Here is a 22,289-nt window from a genome sequence, read left to right on the forward strand (position 1 = left end):
TATCATGACTCCCAACACCTTTTATTTTCAGGAGTGATGTTTTCGTTTGGGGTTTGAGACGCATTGCTTTCCTTCCTTTTCAGGAGGGCTTTTTACTAGTCGTTATGTTGAGTTCCAGGATGTATCTCATTAGGTAAAAATGGCATGGATATGGGAATCAAAACGCTGTCAGATGTGGCACCTTCCTTATAAATAATATGAAATTAGATTGAAAAGTATGTGGAAGTCCAACATGGATTCATAGCAAGGTACTAAAACTCGGGTCTCAGGACCAACTTGGCTCTTGGAAAAACCGAGTTGAGTCGAGATCTCGCCGAGTTGGTGCATTTTTTTTTTTTTCGTCGAGTTAGGTAAATACATACTAGATGGGTCAACCCGAGATCTGGACCCGAGATCTCGCCGAGATATGTCGAGTTCTGTCGAGTTAGGTGAGGTATTTAAGTGGTAGGTGGGTTAAAAAATGGGTCGAAACCAAGACCCGAACCGAGATCCGAGATCTCGGCGAGATTTTGCACTTTTGAGACTCGCAGGCAGTATCGTCTCGGTTTGTTCAAAAACCAAGAAACTCGGCGAGATCTCGCGAGTTCTCGAACTATGATTCATAGACAAGGTATTCAATGTAGCAGTATTTTGGAAAATGCAAGTCCTTTTGTTGCATGAATTGGTCATCTTCTTGGATGTGCTCTTGTTTGCAGCCTTTTTTGGTTCTCTAAAATATGAGATGCTTGGATATAGCTGTGTTCACCACTGAAAAATGTATGGTCCTTGGCATTTGTCAGATGTATTGTTACATTGAAACTGTCTTTTTGTATTTTCTCAAAACTGAGATGCCTCTAGCATGGTATGGGTATGTTTGGTGATGAAGCATGAATGCCTATAGCATTTGGTACTTATCATTTGTTGGTGTTGCAATTATTAGTGGGTTAGACTGGATAACCGAACCAAGGCAAAGTCTCTGTCCCTACCCAACCCACATCCTCTATTGGATTTTGGATACAATGACTGATCAAGGAATGATTAACCAATAATCATTGCTACTTGCTTTTAGTTTCAGTTCATGGCCAGCTTTCAAAGAGAAAATACTTGTGTTTTATGGGATTTTTATTGTAAGTGGTTAACTTCAAACTCTGATAGCCTGTCAAAATTTGCTCACTTGATTAGGAGTAGGCTCTGCTATATGTACATCAGTAAGATGAGGCCTCTCACATACTTGCAATGAGTTGAAGACGGCGTTAGTGATGATAACGAGGTTGGGAGTGTTGTGAATGTGGTAGGTGGTACGCAACAATAACAATGGAACACATATCAACGACAAATAGCAGATCAGATTGAAGAAGCTTATCAAGAGTGATGATGAAAATAATGTGTGTATTTTCTTTTTTATGTAATTGTTCAGTATGGTTTTGTTGAAGACTATTATTGATGGACTTGTGTTTTTCATTCTTTGGATGACATTATTAATACCAAGTTTTGCGGTTATAAAATATTAAGAGAATTTAGGACTCTTCCCCCATTTGGCTACCATGTGTGTAAGTGTTACCATAAGGTGTGGTTGCTCCATTGAAACATGTCAACCCATTCCAGGTTTTGCAGACATGTGAGACCCATTTGGTCCAAAGAACCCATCACCCAATCACTTACAATGATAAAATCTACAAACCCCTTATGTCTAAGTTGCCAAAGATCTGATTAAAGGTAAACCTATTGTTAGCATTATTATGGAGTTCTTTTTTTTCTTTTAGTTCAAGCTGGATCTTCTTTTTTTACATATTTGTATAATCCAGCTTGAGGGAGAGTGTTGAAGTACTGTTCATGTGACACTGTTCACGTGAACAGTGATTTGGTTGATATGTGTATCTTCTATTTTCCTAGTCCTAGTTGGAGTCCTATTTTCTAATTATGTCAAGTCCTAATTCTACTGTGAGTTGTTAGTCTTAGTTTCAGTTAGTTGTTAGTTCTAGTTCTTTTCCTATTGTAACTTGGAATCCTATCATGATTAGGAATTCCTAATCTGATTAAGAGTTTCCCTTTCTATTGTAATCATGATTAGGAATTCCTAATCTGATTAGGAGTTTCCCTTTCTATTGTAATTTCCCCTCTATTATAAATAGAGGGGCTTACCTATCAATTAAATAACTCAAGCATTACAATCAATTCTTCTTCCATCTTCTCTTCTCTCTCAAGTTATTGGTTACAGGTCCTAGGTTATCTACATGGTATCAAAGCCAGGTTACCTGTGACTAATTCTCTCTAAGATTGCCGTTTTGAGAGTCGTTTAGGGTTTCTTGTTTTTAGAAAGAAACCCTAGTTCATCGAAGAAGAAGAAGAAGGAGAAGAACTAGGTTTTCTACATGGTATCAGAGCTCATGGTCTGAAGTTACCCTGAGTTATTATCGCCTTTCCGGTTTGAGAGTCATGTAAGGTCTCTGGTATGGTGAGCAGCTACTGTCACCGCTGCTGCATGTTTATAGATATTCAGTTTTTTGTTTGATTTCTGTTGCTATGGCTGTCGATTTAAAGTTCGAAGCTAGTTTTGTTTGGCTATGTGATTGGTTTTATGGCTTTTATCAAGCCTTGTTTATGTGTTGGTTGCTTGCCGCTGTTCCTTTTTGAGGACTGGTTCAAAGGTGGAACATCCACCTGCAATTTTCTGTTGGCGGTGTTCTTTGTCTGGGGAACCTTATTGTTGTTTCTCGGCTATGTCGAAGGTTCCTGCTGGTTTGGGATGTTGAAAATTTTCTTCTGACTGGTTCGATTGCTTCGATTGATGGAGTTGAAGGTGTCTTCTTGGAATATGCCTCAGTTTCTTGTAGATCTATCACATCAGCAACCTTCTTGCGATTTGGGTTTTGTCCAAAAATAAAAAACCTGTCCTCTATCGATCTCATCATTGGCTCATCTTCTTGAGCTGCCTTTTGGAGGATATTTTGGACTACCAGAGAGAGTAACTCGATTACAGTTTGGGGCCATTCTGCCAGCTGGTTTGTGAGATTGGATTAAATCTCTATCTGCTATTTTTTCTGCTGATCGAACTAAGTTTTTTCTGGTTGGTCGATTCATGTTCTCCTTCACTCGATTTTTTTCTGCGAGATGGTATTTGCTTTTGTGGTCTGGTGTTTGTTGAGTCCAGAGGTTGAAGACAATACTTCCGCCTCTGATTCACGCTGGAGGTTGGAGATGGTGCTGCAAGTTCTGCTTCTACAATGTCTGCAGATGTACTGTACATATATATATATATATATTTTAACACTTGAGTTGCTGATTTGATTTGCTCAGGTTTTGATCTGCCTTTTTGGAGATCTATTTTCTGCAGTGTGTTTTTTTGGAATCGATTGTTGTTCTGTTTGAAGATTCCTTGGAGATCGATCAAGGTTATTATTGGGAACAGCTCTTTTTCCTGGCCAGTTTCAGATCTGGTTCTTGTTTGCCGCTGTTTTTATTCGAGGAGTTTTATTCCTTGTTGGGTATATGATATGCTGCCGCTACTACGATACCACTGCTACTGCCAGATTCAGTTGCAGGTTTTTTTTTCTTCTCCATCTTGCAGGGGTTTCCATTCTGGTTTTTTGAAGAACAGATATCGATTTGCTGAATTGATCTGTTGCTACTTTGTGTGGTTGTTCTCTCCCAAAGGGCGACTGAAATTCTAGAATCTTGGCTCCTGTTGATGCTCCTACAGTGAGAATCGAAACCAAATCAGGTCTGGTTCTCAGATTATCGCCCCAACTTGTTTCAGCCACACTTTGTCGGCATAATACCTAAAATCAGGGACTGTCCTTGGGTGATCTTGAGAGGCCTACGTGTTACAAAGCCTTGCCTAAAATTTAGGATCGAACAGATCAAAGGTGAGGAAATTTTCTTCTTCGAAGTCAAGTCTGGTTTCGTTTCTGGTTTCGGATGTGGCCAAAGGTTGAAGGTGACTATGCTTCCTTCTCTCACAGTAGAAGAGGCCTGAAGATTACGAAGTATTACCCAATATTTCAGGTTGAAAAAGCCCTATTTGTTGCGATATTCCCTTCGAACCAGGTCTGGTTCCGTGACTTTCTCCACCTTTGTTTGTGTCGTGAGGTTGAAGAAGACCTTCTGCCCACGATATCTCTTCATCTTGGTTAGCTTTATTTTGGATTTCCATTAATACCCCTTTGTTTCACGTGAAGACAACTACTACAATAGTACCCTATGTCATCATTACTTTATTTAGTTTCATATATTACCCTTCCTTTCTCTCTTTATTCCACTTAAGCCATTCTTCAAATTTTCATGTCATCATGTGCCATCATTACCTTATTTGAGTTTCCAGCTTTACCCTTACTTGTGAACTTATTTACTCCTTGACCCTATGGCCTTCTTTGTTTCTTTCAAAGGAATCCAATTCTGTTCACCATATTTACCAAAAGGCCATCCCTTTTTCAACTTTGTGTTATTTACAGTTCTACCATTCCCCTATTTGCCTACCCAATTGACCCTTGAACATTCTGGTTTATCACCAGTTTGCCCTTTGGCTTGGATTGTATTTCAAAGTGGATTTCCACCAAATTACAGCCATGCCATCCTTTTTCCAACTCCATTCCATTTCAATAATTCCTTTCATATCCCATACCTTTGGTATTTACCCATAACACCTTTGGAAACTTCTGGTAAATTATAATTTTACCATTCCTTCCTTTTTAATTACCCGTAGCACTTTTAGAAAATTCTGGAATATTATGTTTTTGCCCTATCTTTTACATTATCTCTGTTATGTCCACGTGTACTACACGTGAAGGGGGGATTATGTACAATACATCTGCAGACATTGTAGAAGCAGAATTTGCAGGAACACTTGGTCCAAAGCATAGAAGATCAGAGTTTTCACCATTGCCAATGGATATCTACTTTGTTATTGGGTTGAGTTTGCCGTAAGGGGGAGATTGAAGTATTGAAATATTGAAGATATTTGGTTGTTGCCTATTTGAGGACTTTCGATTGGGTTGATACAGTTTTTTTCCGCTACTTGATTCAGTTTGTTTTCGCTACTTGCTGCTCTAGTTATTTCACTTCAAGATTCTATGTCACTATGAGAATTTGAGATTCATCACTGGATAGCTATTGAAGATCGTTGAAAGCTGCCTTTTTTGGAAGACATTCCAGTACCGGTTTGCTGATCATGTATGTCCAAGTTTTGAAGATCTATTTTTTCAAGTTCTTGAAAGTTTATTTGGGAGCTGCATTCATATGTCAAGCTGGATTTTGCTGCACCTTAGTTTTTTCCCATTTTGTTCAAGTTGGGCATTAGTACATTGTATGCGCCAACTTGAGGGGGAGTGTTAGCATTATTATGGAGTTCTTTTTTTCCTTTTAGTTCAAGCTGGATCTTCTTTTTTTACTTATTTGTATAATCCAGCTTGAGGGGGAGTGTTGAAGTACTGTTTATGTGACACTGTTCATATGAACAGTAATTTGGTTGATATGTGTATCTTCTATTTTCCTAGTTCTAGTTGGAGTCCTAGTTTCTAATTATGTCAAGTCCTAATTCTACTGTGAGTTGTTAGTCTTAGTTTCAGTTTGAGTTAGTTCTAGTTCTTTTCCTATTGTAACTGGGAATCCTATCATGATTAGGAATTCCTAATCTGATTAGGAGTTCCCCTTTCTATTGTAATTTCCCCTCTATTATAAATAGAGGGGCTTACCTAATCAATTAAATAACTCAAGCATTACAATCAATTCTTCTTCCATCTTCTCTTCTCTCTCAAGTTACTGGTTACAGGTCCTAGGTTATCTACACCTATCTCATGTAATAGCACTTACTTCACATGGCTTCATGGCCATACGATGAGAGAGACTGAACATAGACAGGATCCTCAATCAACTCGTAGGTTTGAACTCTGAAGTGCAAACAAGTTATGGTATTCCTTTTCCAACTGTGACATGTATGACTACTCACCCATCCACATGATCTGCCACAAGGTTCTCTTGGTAGTGATAAAGCTATTTCTCATTGTACTCCATGTTGTGTGTGTGTAGAAAGTTCAAGAGAAGTGGGAGTGTGGTTGGGTTTAGGGTTGGTGTTGGTGTTGGGGATGAGAATGGTGAGGAATCCTTTGTTCAAATATGCTATAGATTTCAATAAAGGTTACATGGTTTTTTAATATATTCTGCACATAAGCATGCCAAACTTATTTCTCGTTGTGTAATCTATTATGTCTAGTGGTATCCAAACGGTTATTATTTCTGGTCCATAATTTATATCACAAATGATTTTTCATAAATAGGTCATAAATACAAATATAAACTATACCAAAGAGAGCCTTACTTCTTGTGATCTAATTTGTGATTCTTTCTAGGCTTCTTCTTGTTAGTGGTCTGAAGTGGGTAGATGAAGTCAATGCCAATGCTCCATACGCGATTACTAAGGAATTCATGGATAATCTATTCAATGAACATAAGATTGACTATATTGTACATGGTGATGATCCTTGCCTACTTCCAAATGGAACTAATGCTTATACTCTGGCAAAGAAAGCAGGCCGTTACAAGCAGATTAATTGCACTGAAGGCGTCTCAAATACTGATATTGTAGGCACTACAATTCTCTTATTTTGACCTTCACTTTTCGGTCTCTTATTGTGTATTATTACTTATGTTCTATACATTTACATTCCAAAACTTTCTATTTTGGTACTGCACCTCACCTGGTAACACTTGTTTTCAGGAAGGATACTTTCTTCAATGAGGGATACAAAAGTTGGTGATGGTTGCGATAGTCCATCTTTGCCTGGACTGTTTCATGATATGAATATCACTCCAACCAAGGAAAGTTCACCAAATGGAGCCCAAATATCTCACTTTCTCCCTACATCTCGACGATTTGTACAATTTTCAAATGGGAAGGTATAATCTGGTTTTCTATAACCATTTTACCATATACAGTCACTAAACGATTTAAATGACTCAATGGGAAGAAAGATCCTAGACAATATAATACTAAATCTTTACATCCTTGCAGCTCTACTTATAGGTCTGATCATGTTCTGCATTTCCAAATAGTAATGACAAAGGGGTTGTGTGGGGTGGTGGGTTTTACATGATCCTACTCCAACTCTGTCTTAACCCTTGGAAACTGAAACATTCCCTCGCTTCTCACAGGTCTGAAAACTACAGTCAAATTACCTAGCAGAAAATGGAACAGGGTCTGAAAACCATATCAATACTGTCTAGATTATAAAAAGTCAACTCCAAAGAAAGTAGTGTAGCAAAGGACCAATAGAATGTTTTAATTCTATTTCTAATGTCGAAAGGCTTCAAGAAAACTACCAATTTCAATATTTTCTGCAAAAGAAGACTAGAAGCTTCTCATGAGAATCTAGGAACCATGGTTATAACAATTCTTTGTGTCAGATTTTAAAAACCCCACTCCAACTAGGACCTGTTTTGGTTACTCCACCCACTTTGATATGTGCAACACATGGGGTTATCCATTTAACCTCCACCATCACCCTTCCTGTGTCTTGATATTACATGTTAATTTTCCTTCTGATTTAATATATCTGCTAATGTGTTTTCCTTCATACATTGGAACACCCACCCACCCTACACACACACTATACATGAATCTTGGTTATGAAAATTCATGCTTAATCCTTTTGAGTATTCATGAGTGCTCTGACAACCCTCACAAGTGCCAAGGTCCCACAAACCCATGTTTCATGGTTGTGGGTCCAAGTTTCAGAATCCAGCACTAACATGAACTTTCGGACTAGGCAAACCCCCAAAATAGGAAGAGTGGGAACTCGGAAACAAACAATTTTTTTAGTAATTTTTAAATATTTAAGATTGTTCTTGGGATGAGTATATTTGTAACCTTCTAACTGGAGATAGGGTGAGTAATAATGATCTGGACGATTAGATTATTCATCAAGACACCATACGTCATAGATATGTAAAAAAGGTTAGCGCAGTTGAAGTTAAAGAAGCCTTAAGAAATATGAAAACAGGCAAGACACCATGCCCAGATGAGATCCCAATAGAAGTGTGGAAAATTCTAGGAAGTTGTGGGGTGTATTGGTTAACTAATTTGTTTAACATGATTATGGAGACAAGGAAAATGCCACATGAATGGAGAAGCATTGTACTCCCAATCTATAAAAATAAAGGTGATATTCGAAGTTGCAATAACTATAGAAGCATAAAGCTAATGAGTCACACTATGAAACTTTGGGAGAAGGTTATTAAAGCCCGTTTAAGAAGAGAGATTCATATCTCGGTGAACCAATTTGGCTTTATGCCAGGGTGTAGATTCACGACAGAAGCTATCTACTTATTGAGGAGGCTGATGGAAAGATATAGAGATAGCAAAAAGGATCTCCATATGGTCTTTATTTACCTGGAAAAAGCCTATGACCGAGTCCCTAGAGATTTAATCCGGCATGTTCTAGTGAAGAGAGGGGTGTCGAGTAGATATGTGGATGCAATTAAAGATATATATGAGGGCATGGTGACTAGTGTGAGATCTGGGGGAGGTTAGGGCAAGGAATTCCCAATTTCGATTGGGTTATATTAGGGATCAGCCTTAAGCCCTTATCTTTTTGCGCTTATCATGGACGATCTAACCAAAAGCATTCAAGATGAGTTCCCATGGTGTATGCTCTTTGCTGATGATATCGTTTTGGTGGATGAGACAAAAGAAGGGATTAGCTCTAAGTTAGAGTTATGGATATCAACCTTGGAAGCAAGAGGCTTTAAGATTAGTAGAACGAAGACGGAGTATATGCTGTGTAATTTTAGCCACATTATGATGGATACCGACATGGTGCGAATTGAGGAAAGAGAGATACCGTAAAGCAACTATTTTGGATATTTGGGGTCAATCATAAATAAAGAAGGTGACATAGAGGATGATGTTTCATAGAGAATTAAAGTGGGATGGATGAAATGGAGAGGTGCATCCGAAATGTGTTACCGACGTATTCCTTTAAAGCTTAAAGAAAAGTTTTATAGGACTGTTGTACGCCCCGCTATACTGTAAGGGGAAGAATGTTGGGCAGTTAAGAAGTGCCATATTGAGAAGCTATGTGTAGCAGAGATGAGGATGTTAAGATGGATGTGCGGAAAAACTAGGAAGGATAAAATACAGAATGAACGTATTAGAGCTGACTTGGAAGTTGCCCCAATCAATGACAAGCTCCAAGAGAGTCGTTTGAGGTGGTATGGTCATATTCATTGGAGGCCTAGGAAAGCCCCAGTAAGGAGGAGTGATATGATTCCGATTGAAGGAGCTAAAAGAGCCAGACCTAAAATGACCATAGGAGAAGTTGTGAGGAAAGACATGCATAGTCTAGGTCTTTTACTAGGTATAGCCTCGGATAGAGCCTATTGGAGGGCAAGGATCCATGTAGCAGACCCCATTTAGCTGAGATTCTCTTGACTTGTTGGGCTGTGCCTTTTTCCTCTTACTTTCATCCTTTATATTTTATGTTTCTATTTATTTTATATCTTTCACGTGTCATTTTCCATTTTTGATTTCTCATCTCATTCCCCATCTCTTCATTCCCTTTTTTTTTCATATTTACACTGTAGTTTTCCCTACTTTGTTTTGTTTGGATCCATGTAGCCGAACCCATTAAGTTGGGATAAGGCTGAGTTTTTTGTTGTTGTTGGTTCATATGAATAACTAGTTAGAAACTAGGTATAGATTGATTCTAACAAGAAAGAGGTAGTGAGAGCTTTGAAAGGGAGAAGAAGAAGATGAAGAAGAGAACAAGAAGGGATGAGAGAGAAATTGTGAGTTAGAGAGAAACCTCTCCTAACTCCTATATTTACTTCACTAATAATCTTAGGAAATTACATAGGACTCCTTAAGGAGGTAAAAGATAAAAAGGGAATAAAGCACATAAACTCCAACACTCTTCAAGCTGGAGAATAAATGTCATACATTCCCAGCTTGCATAGAAGAGTACTGAACTGGTTAGGGATAAGGCCCTTAGTGAAAATGTCTGCCAATTGATCACCGGTCTGCACAAATGGAGTACAAATGCAATCTGAATCCAGCTTCCTATCAACTTCAATGTGCTTTGTTCGATCATGTTGAACAGGGTTATGAGCAATACTTATAGCAGCCTTGTTATCACAGTAGAGCCGCATAGGTCCCTCACACTCAAACCCCAATTCTTGAACCAATCGCCTCAGCCATATAAGTTCACACACCCCATGAGCCTGTTAAGAATAGTTGTATCAGGGGTATATATGTACATAATCCCTATTTTATGTACTTTATGTGTCATTTGTATAAGGCCAAGGGCCTGAGTGTAATTATATATTCTTTTCAATATAAGCATGTTAGTCTCTTGTTTTGAGACATAACACACCAAACCAAAACCGTGGCTGCTCTCTTCAGTTTTCTTCTCTTCTCCTTCTTGCACTCTAAAAGATAACATGGTATCAGAGCATTGATCCTGCTGTTTGCAAGTGTTCGAAGGAAGTTTGGGGAGTGAAGAAGGTTTTCTTTCACTTGGTTGCTGCTGCTGTTCGAAGGTCTGGTTAGGTTATCTTCTCCAACTTGTTTCTCTCTTGTTTGGAAACTAAATGGAGTGCTTTAGTTTCGTTTGGGGGTCCTCTTTGATCTCCTTGGCTCCTCTTAAGCCTTCTGCAAGCATCCATCCATCCACAAGAGATCTCGGTTTGGCTGTTTCGCTAGAATTTCGCTACTAGAGTCTAGATCGCACTGCTTCTTCAATAGAACCTTGTTTGGCCATTGTTTATGGTTCATTTGCATCGTTTTTTGGTAAGGAGCATTACTCATCTTTACTCCGCTGCTGTTTGAGTATTTTCTGAAGATCTACAAGTGTTTCTAGCCTTTTTTTGGCTATTGTTTGCCCTGTTTTGTGCTACTGTTTTGAGAGAAATCTGTTTGCTTGAAGTGCTGCTGTGTACATCTTCTAAGTGGTTGATTTAAGATCAAATATGGGTGAGAAAAATGTTGAAACACCCTTGCCCCTTGTGGAAACAGCTCCTTCTCTCCCTTCTTCCTTTGAGAGCCCCAATATCCAACTTCCTATTGCCAAGCTTGAGAACCACAACTATTTGGATTGGTCCCGATCCATGAAATTGATTCTTTAGTGTATGGGGAAGATGGGATACATCAATGGCAGCATTAAGGCTCCCCTCCCTACCGACCAAGGATACTCCAAATGGGACACTGAGAATTCTCTTATGATGGCCTGGCTTTTTTTTCTCAATGAAGCCTGAGATTGGAAGAAGATTTATGGGCAAGGAGACTGCCAAACACATTTGGGACAGTGTGGCCCGTATTTTTGATCGAGTTGGGGACTCTACAAAGGTGTACCAACTTCTCCAACAGATTGTTAGCCTGCGCCAGGGTGATAGAAGCATCTCTGACTACTATAGCCTTGTTGTGGGCCTGTGGGAGGAGTATGATCACTGTAGAGATCTTCAGTTGTGTCCTGATGATGAGGTCAAAGTGTACCGGTTGTTTGAGAAAGAGAGGGTCTTATTTCTCCTTAGAGGCCTTAATTCTGATTTTGAACCTCTTAGGGTACAAATCCTTGGCCGCCCAAGTCTTCCCTCACTGGAGGAGGTGTGTGGATATCTACAGAGTGAGGAGACCCGTAGGGGTGCCATGGGGACTGCTCCCACTGTTGAGCACTCTGCTCTGGTTTCTTCCACCCCTAAGGACTCCACTAAGGGAGCTGCGAAGGGCCGCTTCTTATGTGACCATTGTGGCAAATCTGGGCATACGAAGGACTATTGTTGGGATCTCCATGGGAAGCCTCCTTCTGGTTCCTTTGGGGGACTGAAAGGGCAGCGGAAGAAGGGACCTAAGGCTCATGTTGGAGTCCTTGAATCTGATCCATCCTCTCTTTCCAAAGAAGACATTGCTGCATTTCGCCGGATTGTGGCCCATCTGGATGGTTCCTCTGCTACTCCTACATCCACTGCACTGTAGGCCTCTTCCTCCTCCGGTACTACACCTTGGGTTATTGACTCAGGTGCCATGGCTCATATGACTGGTAGGTCTCAGCTGTATAACTCCTATTCTGTTTGTTTTGGGAAAGATAAGGTAAAAATTGCTGATGGCTCCTTTTCTTCTATTTCTGGTAAGGGAGATATCCAGGTTGCTCTACTTTTACCCTTGAAGTCTGTCTTTCATGTTCCCAACTTTGCCACTAAGCTTCTTTCAGTTAGCCAATTGACTAAATCTTTGAACTGCTTTGTCACCTTCTTTCCTACCCATTGTCTCTTTCAAGATTTGGTGACGAGGAGGGTGATTGGCAGTGGTCGTGAAGCTAACGGCTTGTATGTTTTGGAGATTGGTGCTTCCCCTGTTGTGCAAGCTCAGTCCTATGTTTGTGGGCAAGAAGGTGGAGGTACTCAGGAGGATATTTTGCTTTGGCATCGTCGTTTGGGGCACCCTTCCTTTTCTATTATGAGGAAATTGTTGCCACATTTATTTACTTCTTTTCCTGTCACTCATGTTTTTTATTGTGAACCTTGACTATTTGCCAAAAGTCGGAAAACAGTTTATCCATCTACTGGAAATAGATCTGCTTCACTTTTTCATCTTATTCATACTGATGTTTGGGGACCTTCCCCTGTTACCTCTTTGCATGGCTTCCGCTACTCTGTTTCTTTCATTGATGACTATTCTCGGGTTACTTGGGTTTACCTTTTGAAACATAAGAGTGATGTCTATGTTGCATTTAAATTTTTTTATGAGTTAGTGTATACCCAATTTCACACTCGGATCCAAATTGTCCGCTCTGACAAAGGTGGGGAGTATATGTATAGTGGTTTGGAAACCTTTTTTTCTGACCATGGCATTATTCATGAGGTGGCCTGTGTTGATACCCCACAGCAAAATGGGGTGGCTGAGAGGAAAAATCGCCATCTCCTTGAAGTGGGTAGATCCCTTTGGTTTACCATGCATGTTCCAAAAACCTTTTGGTCTGATGCCCTAGTCACTGCTGTCTTTCTTATTAATCACATGCCTTCTAGTGTCTTGAACTTCAAGGTTCCTCTTGATGTTCTACCCTTAAGGTCTTCTTCTTTTTCTCTTCCTCCAAGGGTGTTTGGTTGTATATGCTATGTACACATTAGCAAATCTGCCCGCACTAAATTGGATCCTAAGGCTCTAAAGTGCATCTTTCTTGGGTATTCCTCCACCTCCAAAGGGTATAAATGCTATCATCCTCCTACTCGTCGGTGCCTTCTCTCCAAAGATGTCCATTTCTTTGAAACCATACCGTTTTTTCAGTCACCTCTTCAGGGGGAGTGTTCATCTCTTGGTGGTGGTGTTGAGGGTGAAGAGGTTCCCGAGTTTGTTTCATTTCCTTTCCCCTCTCTTGTCCCTGTTTCCCCTTTTCAAATTGACAAAGGAAAGAAAAATTCTGTGGATACTGTTGTTGAGGGGGAACCCTCTGTGGATACTGTTGTTGAGGGGGAGCCTCCTAGTGCACAGGAGAACAGAGAACAGGGGGAGCTACTGGTGTATACGAAGGACAAGAGAAATCCTTCTTCATGGCTTCCTATAAAGAAGACCTGCCAAAATCCTTCTTCATCTCCTCATCCTGAGCCTCCATTCATCGAGACAGGTATACCTTCCTCTACTTCTACATCCTCAGACTTAGATCTTCCTATTGCTCACCGTAAGGGAACTCGGGCATGTACTAATCGCATTGCCAAGTTTGTTTCCTATGATTCTATCTCCCTTACAGGTATAGCCTTCACTGTGGCTATCTCATCCATCTCTATTCCCAAGAATGTAGCAGAGGCTATGGTAGATCCAAAATGGAGAGAAGCAATGAACACAGAAATGTTGGCTCTTGAGAAGAATCACACTTGGGACCTTGTTGAACTCCCTAAAGGGAGAATCCCTGTTGGATGCAGATGGGTATTCACAGTCAAGTTCAAATCTGATGGTACTGTGGAGAGGTATAAGGCAAGACTTGTTGCCAAGGGTTGTACACAGGCGTATGGCATTGACTATCAGGAAACCTTTGCTCCGGTGGCCAAGCATAACTCCATTCGTGTACTTCTCTCAATGGTTGCAAATCTTAATTGGCCATTGTACCAGCTTGATGTAAAGAATGCATTCTTACATGGTGACCTAGAAGAAGAAGTATATATGCACTCTCCTCCTGGGTTCAAGCATCCTGGTGACAATGGGAAAGTGTGTCGACTTAGGAAGGCTCTCTATGGACTCAAACAGTCTCCCAAGGCTTGGTTTGAGAGGTTTAGACAAGCCCTCCTACAAAATGGGGATACTCAAAGTCAAGCTGATCACACTTTGTTTATATAAAGGAAGGGCAGCACTATTACAGCTCTCAGTGTTTATGTTGATGACATTGTGGTCACGGGAAACAGTGAAGCTGAAATCTTAAAACTTAAGTTTTATTTGGCTCAGCAATTTGAGATCAAAGATCTCGGTCCATTGAAGTATTTTCTGGGGATTCAAGTTTCAAGATCCAAGCAAGGGATCAATGTTTGCCAAAGGAAGTTTGTTCTTGATCTACTTACAGAGACAGGCTACTTAGGATGCAAACCAATCTCCTCCCCTATTGAGCAGAATCACAAACTAGGGGAGGATTGTGGTGAACCTCTTGTGGATGCTGAAAAATATCAGAGATTAGTAGGCAAGCTAATCTATTTCTCCCTCACTAGACTTGACATAACCTATGCTGTTGGAGTGGTGAGTTAGTTTATGCATGCACCTAAGGTGGGACATCTTGATGCAGTTTACAGGATCCTTCGGTATTTGAAGTCATGTCCTGGAAAGGGTCTTCTCTTCTCTAGGAATGGTCACTTGAGAATCGAAGTTTATACAGATGTTGATTGGGCCGGGTCTATTTCTGATAGAAGGTCCACCTCTGGATACTGTACTTTTGTTGGGGGAAACTTTGTCACCTGGAGAAGTAAGAAGCAACCTGTGGTAGCAAGGTCAAGTGCTGAAGTAGAGTTTAGAGCCATGGCTCATGGTGTGTGTGAAAGCTTGTGGTTGAAGAAAGTTGTTCAAGAATTGGGGTTTGAGACAACTGAGCCTACGAGTCTCTACTGCGATAACAAGGCAGCAATAAGTATTACTCACAATCCAGTTCAACATGACAGGACAAAGCATGTTGGGGTTGATAGACATTATATCAAGGAGAAGATAGAATCTAAGACTATTTGTACTCCTTTTGTGAAGACAAATGAACAAGTGGTAGACATCTTCACCAAATGACTTAGTTCTCATCACTTCAGTTTTATGTTAGACAAGCTGGGTATGTATGACATATGCCACCCAGCTTGAGGGGGAGTGTTAAGAATAGTTGTATCAGGGGTATATATGTACATAACCCCTGTTTTATGTACTTTATGTGTCATTTGTATAAGGCCAAGGGCCTGAGTGTAATTATATATTCTTTTCAATATAAGCATGTTAGTCTCTTGTTTTGAGACATAACACACCAAACCAAAACCGTGGCTGCTCTCTTCAGTTTTCATCTCTTCTCCTTCTTGCACTCTAAAAGATAACAGAGCCATGGTCCTAAATTCAGCCTTTGCACTAGATCTAGCTACAACTGATTGTTTCTTACTCCTCCATGTAATAAGGTTCCCACCCACAATGGTACAGTAACCGGAAGTAGATCGTCTATCAGAAATAGAACCAGCCCAATCTGCATCAGTGTAACCCTCTATCCTCAAGTGACTATGTTTAGCATATAGAAAGCCTTTTCCTGGAGAGGATTTTAGGTACCTGATGATGTGATAGACAACATCAAGGTGTCCACTTTTGGGAGCATGCATGAATTGACTCACCATTCCAATTGCATAACTGATGTCTAGCTGAGTCAAGAAGAGGTAGATCAATTTCCCAACCAGCCTCTGGTATTTCCCTGCATCTATAAGAGGAGAACCAGTTTTCACTAAGTTTGTGATTCTGATCAATTGGGGAGTTGGCTAGTTTACATCCCAACATTCCTGTCTCTTTCAATAGGTCCAGAACAAACTTCCGCTGGCAAATATTGATGCCCTTCATTGATCTTGATACTTCATCCCCAAGAAATATTTTAAAAGTCCAAGATCCTTAATTTCAAACTGTTTGGTTAGGTAAGATTTTAACCTCTATAACTCATCTTTGTCATTCCCAGTAACAACAATATCTTCCACATAAACAATAAGAGCAATGACTGTACCATTTCCTCTCCGGATAAACAAGGTGTTGTAAGCCTGACTCTGGGAATATCCATTCCTTAGAATGGCCTGTCGAAACCTCGCAAACCAAGCTTTGGTGACTGTTTGAGACCATAAAGTGCCTTCTTGAGGAGACACACTTTCCCTTATGCTGAAGGAGACTTGAAACCAGGTGGAGGTTGCATATACACCTCCTCTTCTAGATCACCATGAAGAAAAGCATTTTTCACATCTAACTGATACAATGGCCATTCTTTGTTGGCTGCCGCTGATAGGAGGACTCTGATTGAATTGTGCTTGGGCACAAGAGCAAAAGTCTCTTGGTAATCAATACCATAAACTTGACTATACCCCTTGGCTACCAACCAAGCCTTGTATCTGTCCACTGTATCATCTGATCGGTACTTGATTGTATAGACTCACCTGCATTCAACTGGAACTCTCCCCCTGGGAAGATCAACAAGAGTCCATGTACCATTCTTCTCAGGAGCCATCATTTCCTCTGACATGGCCTTCTTCCATTTCGGGTCAGATATAGCCTCAGTAAGATTGTTGAGAATAGTGGCAGATGAGAGAGCAGTGGTAAAGGCAAGACCTGTAGGGGAGATAGCATCATAGGAAACAAACTGGGCAATAGGATTAGTGCAAGCTTTTTTTCCCTTTCTAGTAGCAATTGGGAGATCTAAATCAGAAGGAAGATTACTTAACTGAGGAGGACGAAGCTCAGGATGTGGCTCCAAAGAGGGCTCTTGGCAGGTCTTCTTTCCTGTACTCTTCAAACATGCACCTTTTTGGTACTGAATGTGGTAATCCTTCTCCTTACCACTGTCAACAACAGCCCCTTGATCACTCTTCATTCCTCTTATTCTCCCTCTGAAGAGGATGCTGATGAGAACGAGTGAAGAAGTGAAGGGTATGGACTCAAAGAAAGTGACATCTTTGAAGAGAAAGCGCCGTCGGGAAGCGGGATGATAGCACTTATACCCCTTGGTAGAAGATGAATAACCAAGGAAGAGGCACTTGAGGGCCTTGGGATCAAGCTTAGTCCTAGCTGATTTATTGACATGGACATAGCAGACACACCCAAATACCTTAGGACGAAGAGGAAAGGCAGATGTCTGAGGTAGCAAAGTTCCCAGAGGGGATTTGGAGCCAAGTACCAGAGATGGCATCCTATTAATGAGAAAGGCAGCAACACGGAGTGCATCAGCCAAAAAGTCTTGGGAAAATAAATGCTAAAAAGAAGACTTCTAGTGACCTCCAACAGATGGCGGTTTTTTCTTTCAACCACGCCATTCTGTTGAGGTGTATCAACACATGCAATTTGGTGGATAATGCCATGATCAATAAAAAACTGTTGGAGCCCCCTATACATGTCTTGTTTACTTCTTTTTCTTCTTCTCATGTTTTTCAGTGTGAACCATGTATATTTGCTAAACATTGTCGCACATCTTATCCCTATCATGATAATAGATCCACAGTACTCCTATCAGTCTGGCCACAAACATAGGACTGAGCAGCAGGCAAAACAGGTGGCTGGGGCTCCAGAAGGTAGAGTCCTTTCTCCTCACGTCCCCTGCCAATAACCCTCTTCGTCACCAAATCCTGAAAGAGACAATGAGAAGGAAAGAAAGTGACACAACAGTTCAAGGACTTGGTTAAATGACTGACAGATAACAGGTTAGTGGCAAAATTGGAAACATGAAGTACAGAATCAAGAGAAAGGGAAGAAGTGACTCAGACATTGCCCTTACCAGAGATAGAGGAAAGAGAACCATCGACAACTCTAACCTTATCTTTACCGGAGCACATAGAAGAAGAGTCATAACACTGAGACATACCAGTCATATGGTCTGTGGCACACGAGTCAACGACCCAAGTGGGAGCAGTGAAGGGGGCAAATGTAGAGGCCTGCAAGGCTGAGGCTAAGTCTTATGCTGCAGGAGCAGTAGAAGACTGACCAAGTCAGGACATCATCCAACTTAGTGCTGCAATATCTTCTCTGGAGAGAGAATCAGGATCAGGCTGTGGTCCAGGTGACTTTGTATCAGCTGTCACAGAATGGGCTCGAGCTCCCACGATCCTACCACCTCGGGTACCAGATGATCCACCACGCCCACTAGGAGGCTGCCCATGAAGGGCCCAACACCTGTCCTTAGTGTGCCCCTACATGCCACAATGGTCACATTTAAATCTGTCTTTACCTCTCCCTCCACCTCTTTGGTCTCGTTGGGAACTAGAAACGAGAGCAGATCTCTCCAGTGATGGTGTAGTGTCCATGGATCCTCTTCTAGTCTCCTCACTCTGCAAGTAGCTACACACTTCATCCAGTGATGGGAGAGGAGACCTCCCTAAGATTGGCAAGCGAAGTGGCTCAAACTCTGGGTTAAGACCACCAAGTAGAATAGGAATCCTTTCCTTTTCTTCGTTCCTGTGAACCTTGGCCTCATCCTCAGAATTGGATAGTTGGAGATTACCGTGGTGATCATATTCCTCCCACAAGCTAATTACAGTGTTATAGTAGTCAGATATGCTCCGATCACCCTGTTTCATATGGATGATTTTTTGCAGGATTTGATACACCTTGGCAGAATCACAACCTCTTATCATAAATTCTGAAAGCACTGTCCCAAATATCCTTCGCAGTTTCCTTACTCATAAACCTCCTACCGATCTCAGGTTTCATGGAGAATATCAGCCAAGTCATAACAGTGGAGTTCTCAGTCTCCCACTTTAGATAATCTGAATCAGTAGGAGTAGGCGCTTTGATGGAGCCAGTAATGTACCTCAACTTTCCCCTACTGCGCATGAACAACTTCACCGAACGAGACCAATCAAAGTAATTGGTACTGTCAAGCTTCACAATAGAATGTGGGGTGTTGGGGTTATCAAATGAGGTCATGGTGGAGAGAGCACCACTTGAGCTGCCACTAGTAGCTCCCAAAGGTCCACTAACCACTGAATCAGTCCCAGACATGGTAGACATATGGCTAAACAACTCAAGGAAACACAAGATAGAGCCTTGTACAAGTGGGGAGACACCTCAACCCAACCGCAATAAGAAAAAAACAGCAAGCTAAATGGGGAGTAACACTCTACCCAAGCAAATCAGCAAACACAAGTAACCAGCAAGCAAATAATAACTAGAGAGCACGAAAAAACACTACCCAACCTGTCTCAGCAGCACACAAACATAGGGCAAATCCTTGATGAAAGCCAAGTTAAACACTTCATGGGTATCCCAACTTCAATCCACACCAATCAAGGTCCAAGAAGTTGAAACATTCAACAAAAAACTTCATACCACTTATTACAGCCAATAAAACTCAACCATGGCTGAAAAAACAGAGTCTGATGGTACCTGGGCAGCAGCAAAGAGTTGAGCCGTGCTCCTCAACAGGCTCCTCTCTTCAACCGAGTAGTATAGAGTCTAAAAACACACCTCCAGGCGATCCAAAAGTACTAAGTTTCATCCCAAGAGGTGGAAGGATGAGGGAGAAACGAAAAAAATGCTCTATAGGCTGGCGGTAACTGCTTGTGTAGCTTCTAGGGCTTCAAACCTCTTCAACAGCTCCTAAACTCCCTCCATTGTGCATTGGTTTGAAGAATGGAACTTCAAAGAATGTAGTATGTGTAATCCTTCACATACTACAGTCTCTAAGAATGTAGTATGTGTAATCCTTCACATAGTACAGTCTCTAATGGAACCCTCTATCCTTTTTAGGGTTCCAAAGAGAGGTGAAAAAAACAGGAAAGAGCTTAGTCTACTCTCAAACCAGAGCCTAGCTCTGATACCAAGTTAGAAACTAGGTATAGATTGATTCAAACAAGAAAGAGGTAGTGAGAGCTTTGAAAAGGAGAAGAAGAAGATGAAGAAGAGAACAAGAAGGGATGAGAGGGAAATCGTGAGTTAGAGAGAAACCTCTCCTAACTCCTATATTTACTTCACCAATAATCTTAGGAAATTACATAAGAATCCCTAAGGAGGTAAAAGATAAAAAGAGAATAAAAAAATTACAACTCTATGGCTTATAATAAAGACAGACAAATATACCCCTAACACATAAACTCTAACATAACTGTCCAAACTGTTAAAAAGAAAACAAAAAAATTATTTCTATATATGCGTGCCTAAGTTATTTACATTCATTTTTGCCTATTCTTGAAGGTGGTAACAGTTTGTTTATTATTATAAGTTGTGGTGCACTTTTCTCTAGATTCTTTGTCTCTCTCTCTCTCTCATAGATTAACATATACACCAATGTTTGTGTTGTTAGTTTGCACATTTTTGGGGCATGTGATTTGGAACAAGGTTCTAAAACTCGGGTTTCGACCAGCCAGAAACCGAGATATGATCGAAACTGGTCAAAACCTGTGATTTTTCCCAGCCAACTCGAGTTGTTGGTTTCGAGGCCCAAAAATGCCTTTTTTGATCTGATTTTTTGTATACAACCTATTTTTCACATTATAAACACCATGCATGAACTATTTTGACAAAAAAACACTCAAAATGCTACTTGTGGGTTTTGACCCAAGTTTACTAGTGTATGCATAGTGTACTAAAAATCATAGTTGTCTAGATAGACACTTATTTATGCCAAATATCATTTAAGTAAATGTTTTTATATTTGTTATTTCATGTACTTAAGATATTATTCATAAATAATCAAATATCCCCCTATTTGAATCCAATAAAAATAGTTAAAAAATAAAATTCCAAAAGGAAAAAAAGTCAACCCTTCAGTTCAAGAACAAAAACTGAATTTTTGGCGGTAGGTGCAATTTTCAACTTTTAAATGCTTGGGTTTTTCTCAAATCTGAAAATTCCATATATCTTTTTTTGGAAGAATAAAAAATTCTATTACCAAAAGGAGAAAGAGGGGGGATGGGAGGATACAACCAAAGCTGACACAAATCCCTACCAAGAGCAAGGACAATACAAAGGGCCAAAGCCCAACCAAAATAAAAACTCAAAAATAAAAAACTCGGAAGACGAGACAGGCAACCAAAGAACCAAGCCCGGTTTGCAAAGGGCAACGGCCAAGCAAATCAAGCAATCCCAAGCACTAGCTAACCCGGGTCAATCGGCTCACCACTTAGAGCAAAATTTCTGAAATCTGAATTGAGCGGTGAAAGCAACTCCGGGACGGGCAGGGAGTAATAAAGGTAGGGAAGCTTCTTAGGGAAAGGAGGGGAGATGGGGTTACGACGATGGAAATCGAGGGGATAAGGGTAGACGGCAAGGAGGGGAGGCCGGGTAGAAATAATGGCTGAGAGAGGAGGGGGGACTGGCCCATTAGAGCTAGATGGGCCAGGGAGAGAGGAGCAAGGGGTTGGTTGGGTCGGAGAGGAAAAGGGAATGGGAGAGGGGGCTGTCCAATTAGCACCAGATGGGCCAGCCAGACAGGTACCAGTGGTCGGATGGGCTATAGAAAGGATCAAAACCGGGGGGCCCACCACGATGGAGGGTGGAATCGAGGAGAGAGAAGGCAAAAGGGGGGGGGGGTGAAACTCTTAGTTACCAATTTGAGAAAAGAGGGTATCCCGAGGTGAGAGGGGAGCGATTTTGAGGAAGGGTGCAGAGGAGTGACAGGCTGAGGCATAGCATGCGCAACAGAAGCAGGGGCAGTGGAGACTGACACAGGCAGAGAGGCCAGCTCATCGGAGGAGGGGAAAGCTGCATCATCGCATGGGAGAGAAAAACGGTTGGAACAAGCAATGTTAAGGGGGACCATTTGCTCAGCATGGGAAGGATAGTGGGAAGATGTCGATGCCGGGAGATCCCTTTGGCAATTTCTCGGATGGCGGTTTCTTCTCCGGCCACAACTGGGGCTCCTCAGTTCAAAGCCTGCTTGAAGAGAAGTGGCGGCTTCGACTGGATAGCGATGATCAGAGACTTCGGCTAGGTTGCACTGCTTAGGGACTTCTGTAAGAGAGCTGGGGGCTTCAACTGGGTTGCACTGGTGAGGGGCTGCCGTAGGAGAAATATGGGCTTCGACTCGGGGGTTGCTTAGATCCAAGTTAGGGCTGAGACCTTTAATGGAAGGTGGCAGAGCAGAGGAAACATCATCTAAGGCTTCTCTCCCAGTAGCAGGGCAATCTTTGGTCAGATGGCCAAAGAC

The 22,289-nt window shown here is 41.2% G+C and overlaps 1 protein-coding gene across 1 annotated transcript in view; it reads left to right on the forward strand.

The window, feature by feature from the left end:
• Positions 1-6,306: 6,306 nt before the first annotated feature.
• The window catches only part of LOC122659382 (ethanolamine-phosphate cytidylyltransferase-like), a gene marked incomplete at its 5' end in the record, with an annotated part of 30,059 nt that continues 14,076 nt past the window's right edge, over positions 6,307-22,289 (forward strand). The window contains 2 exons of the mRNA XM_043854494.1: positions 6,307-6,559; positions 6,692-6,870. Of these exons, the coding sequence (XP_043710429.1) occupies positions 6,307-6,559; positions 6,692-6,870 (432 nt within the window). The remainder of the gene's footprint in view (positions 6,560-6,691; positions 6,871-22,289) is intronic.

Source organism: Telopea speciosissima, chromosome 4 (assembly GCF_018873765.1).
Source record: "Telopea speciosissima isolate NSW1024214 ecotype Mountain lineage chromosome 4, Tspe_v1, whole genome shotgun sequence".
NCBI lineage: Eukaryota > Viridiplantae > Streptophyta > Magnoliopsida > Proteales > Proteaceae > Telopea > Telopea speciosissima.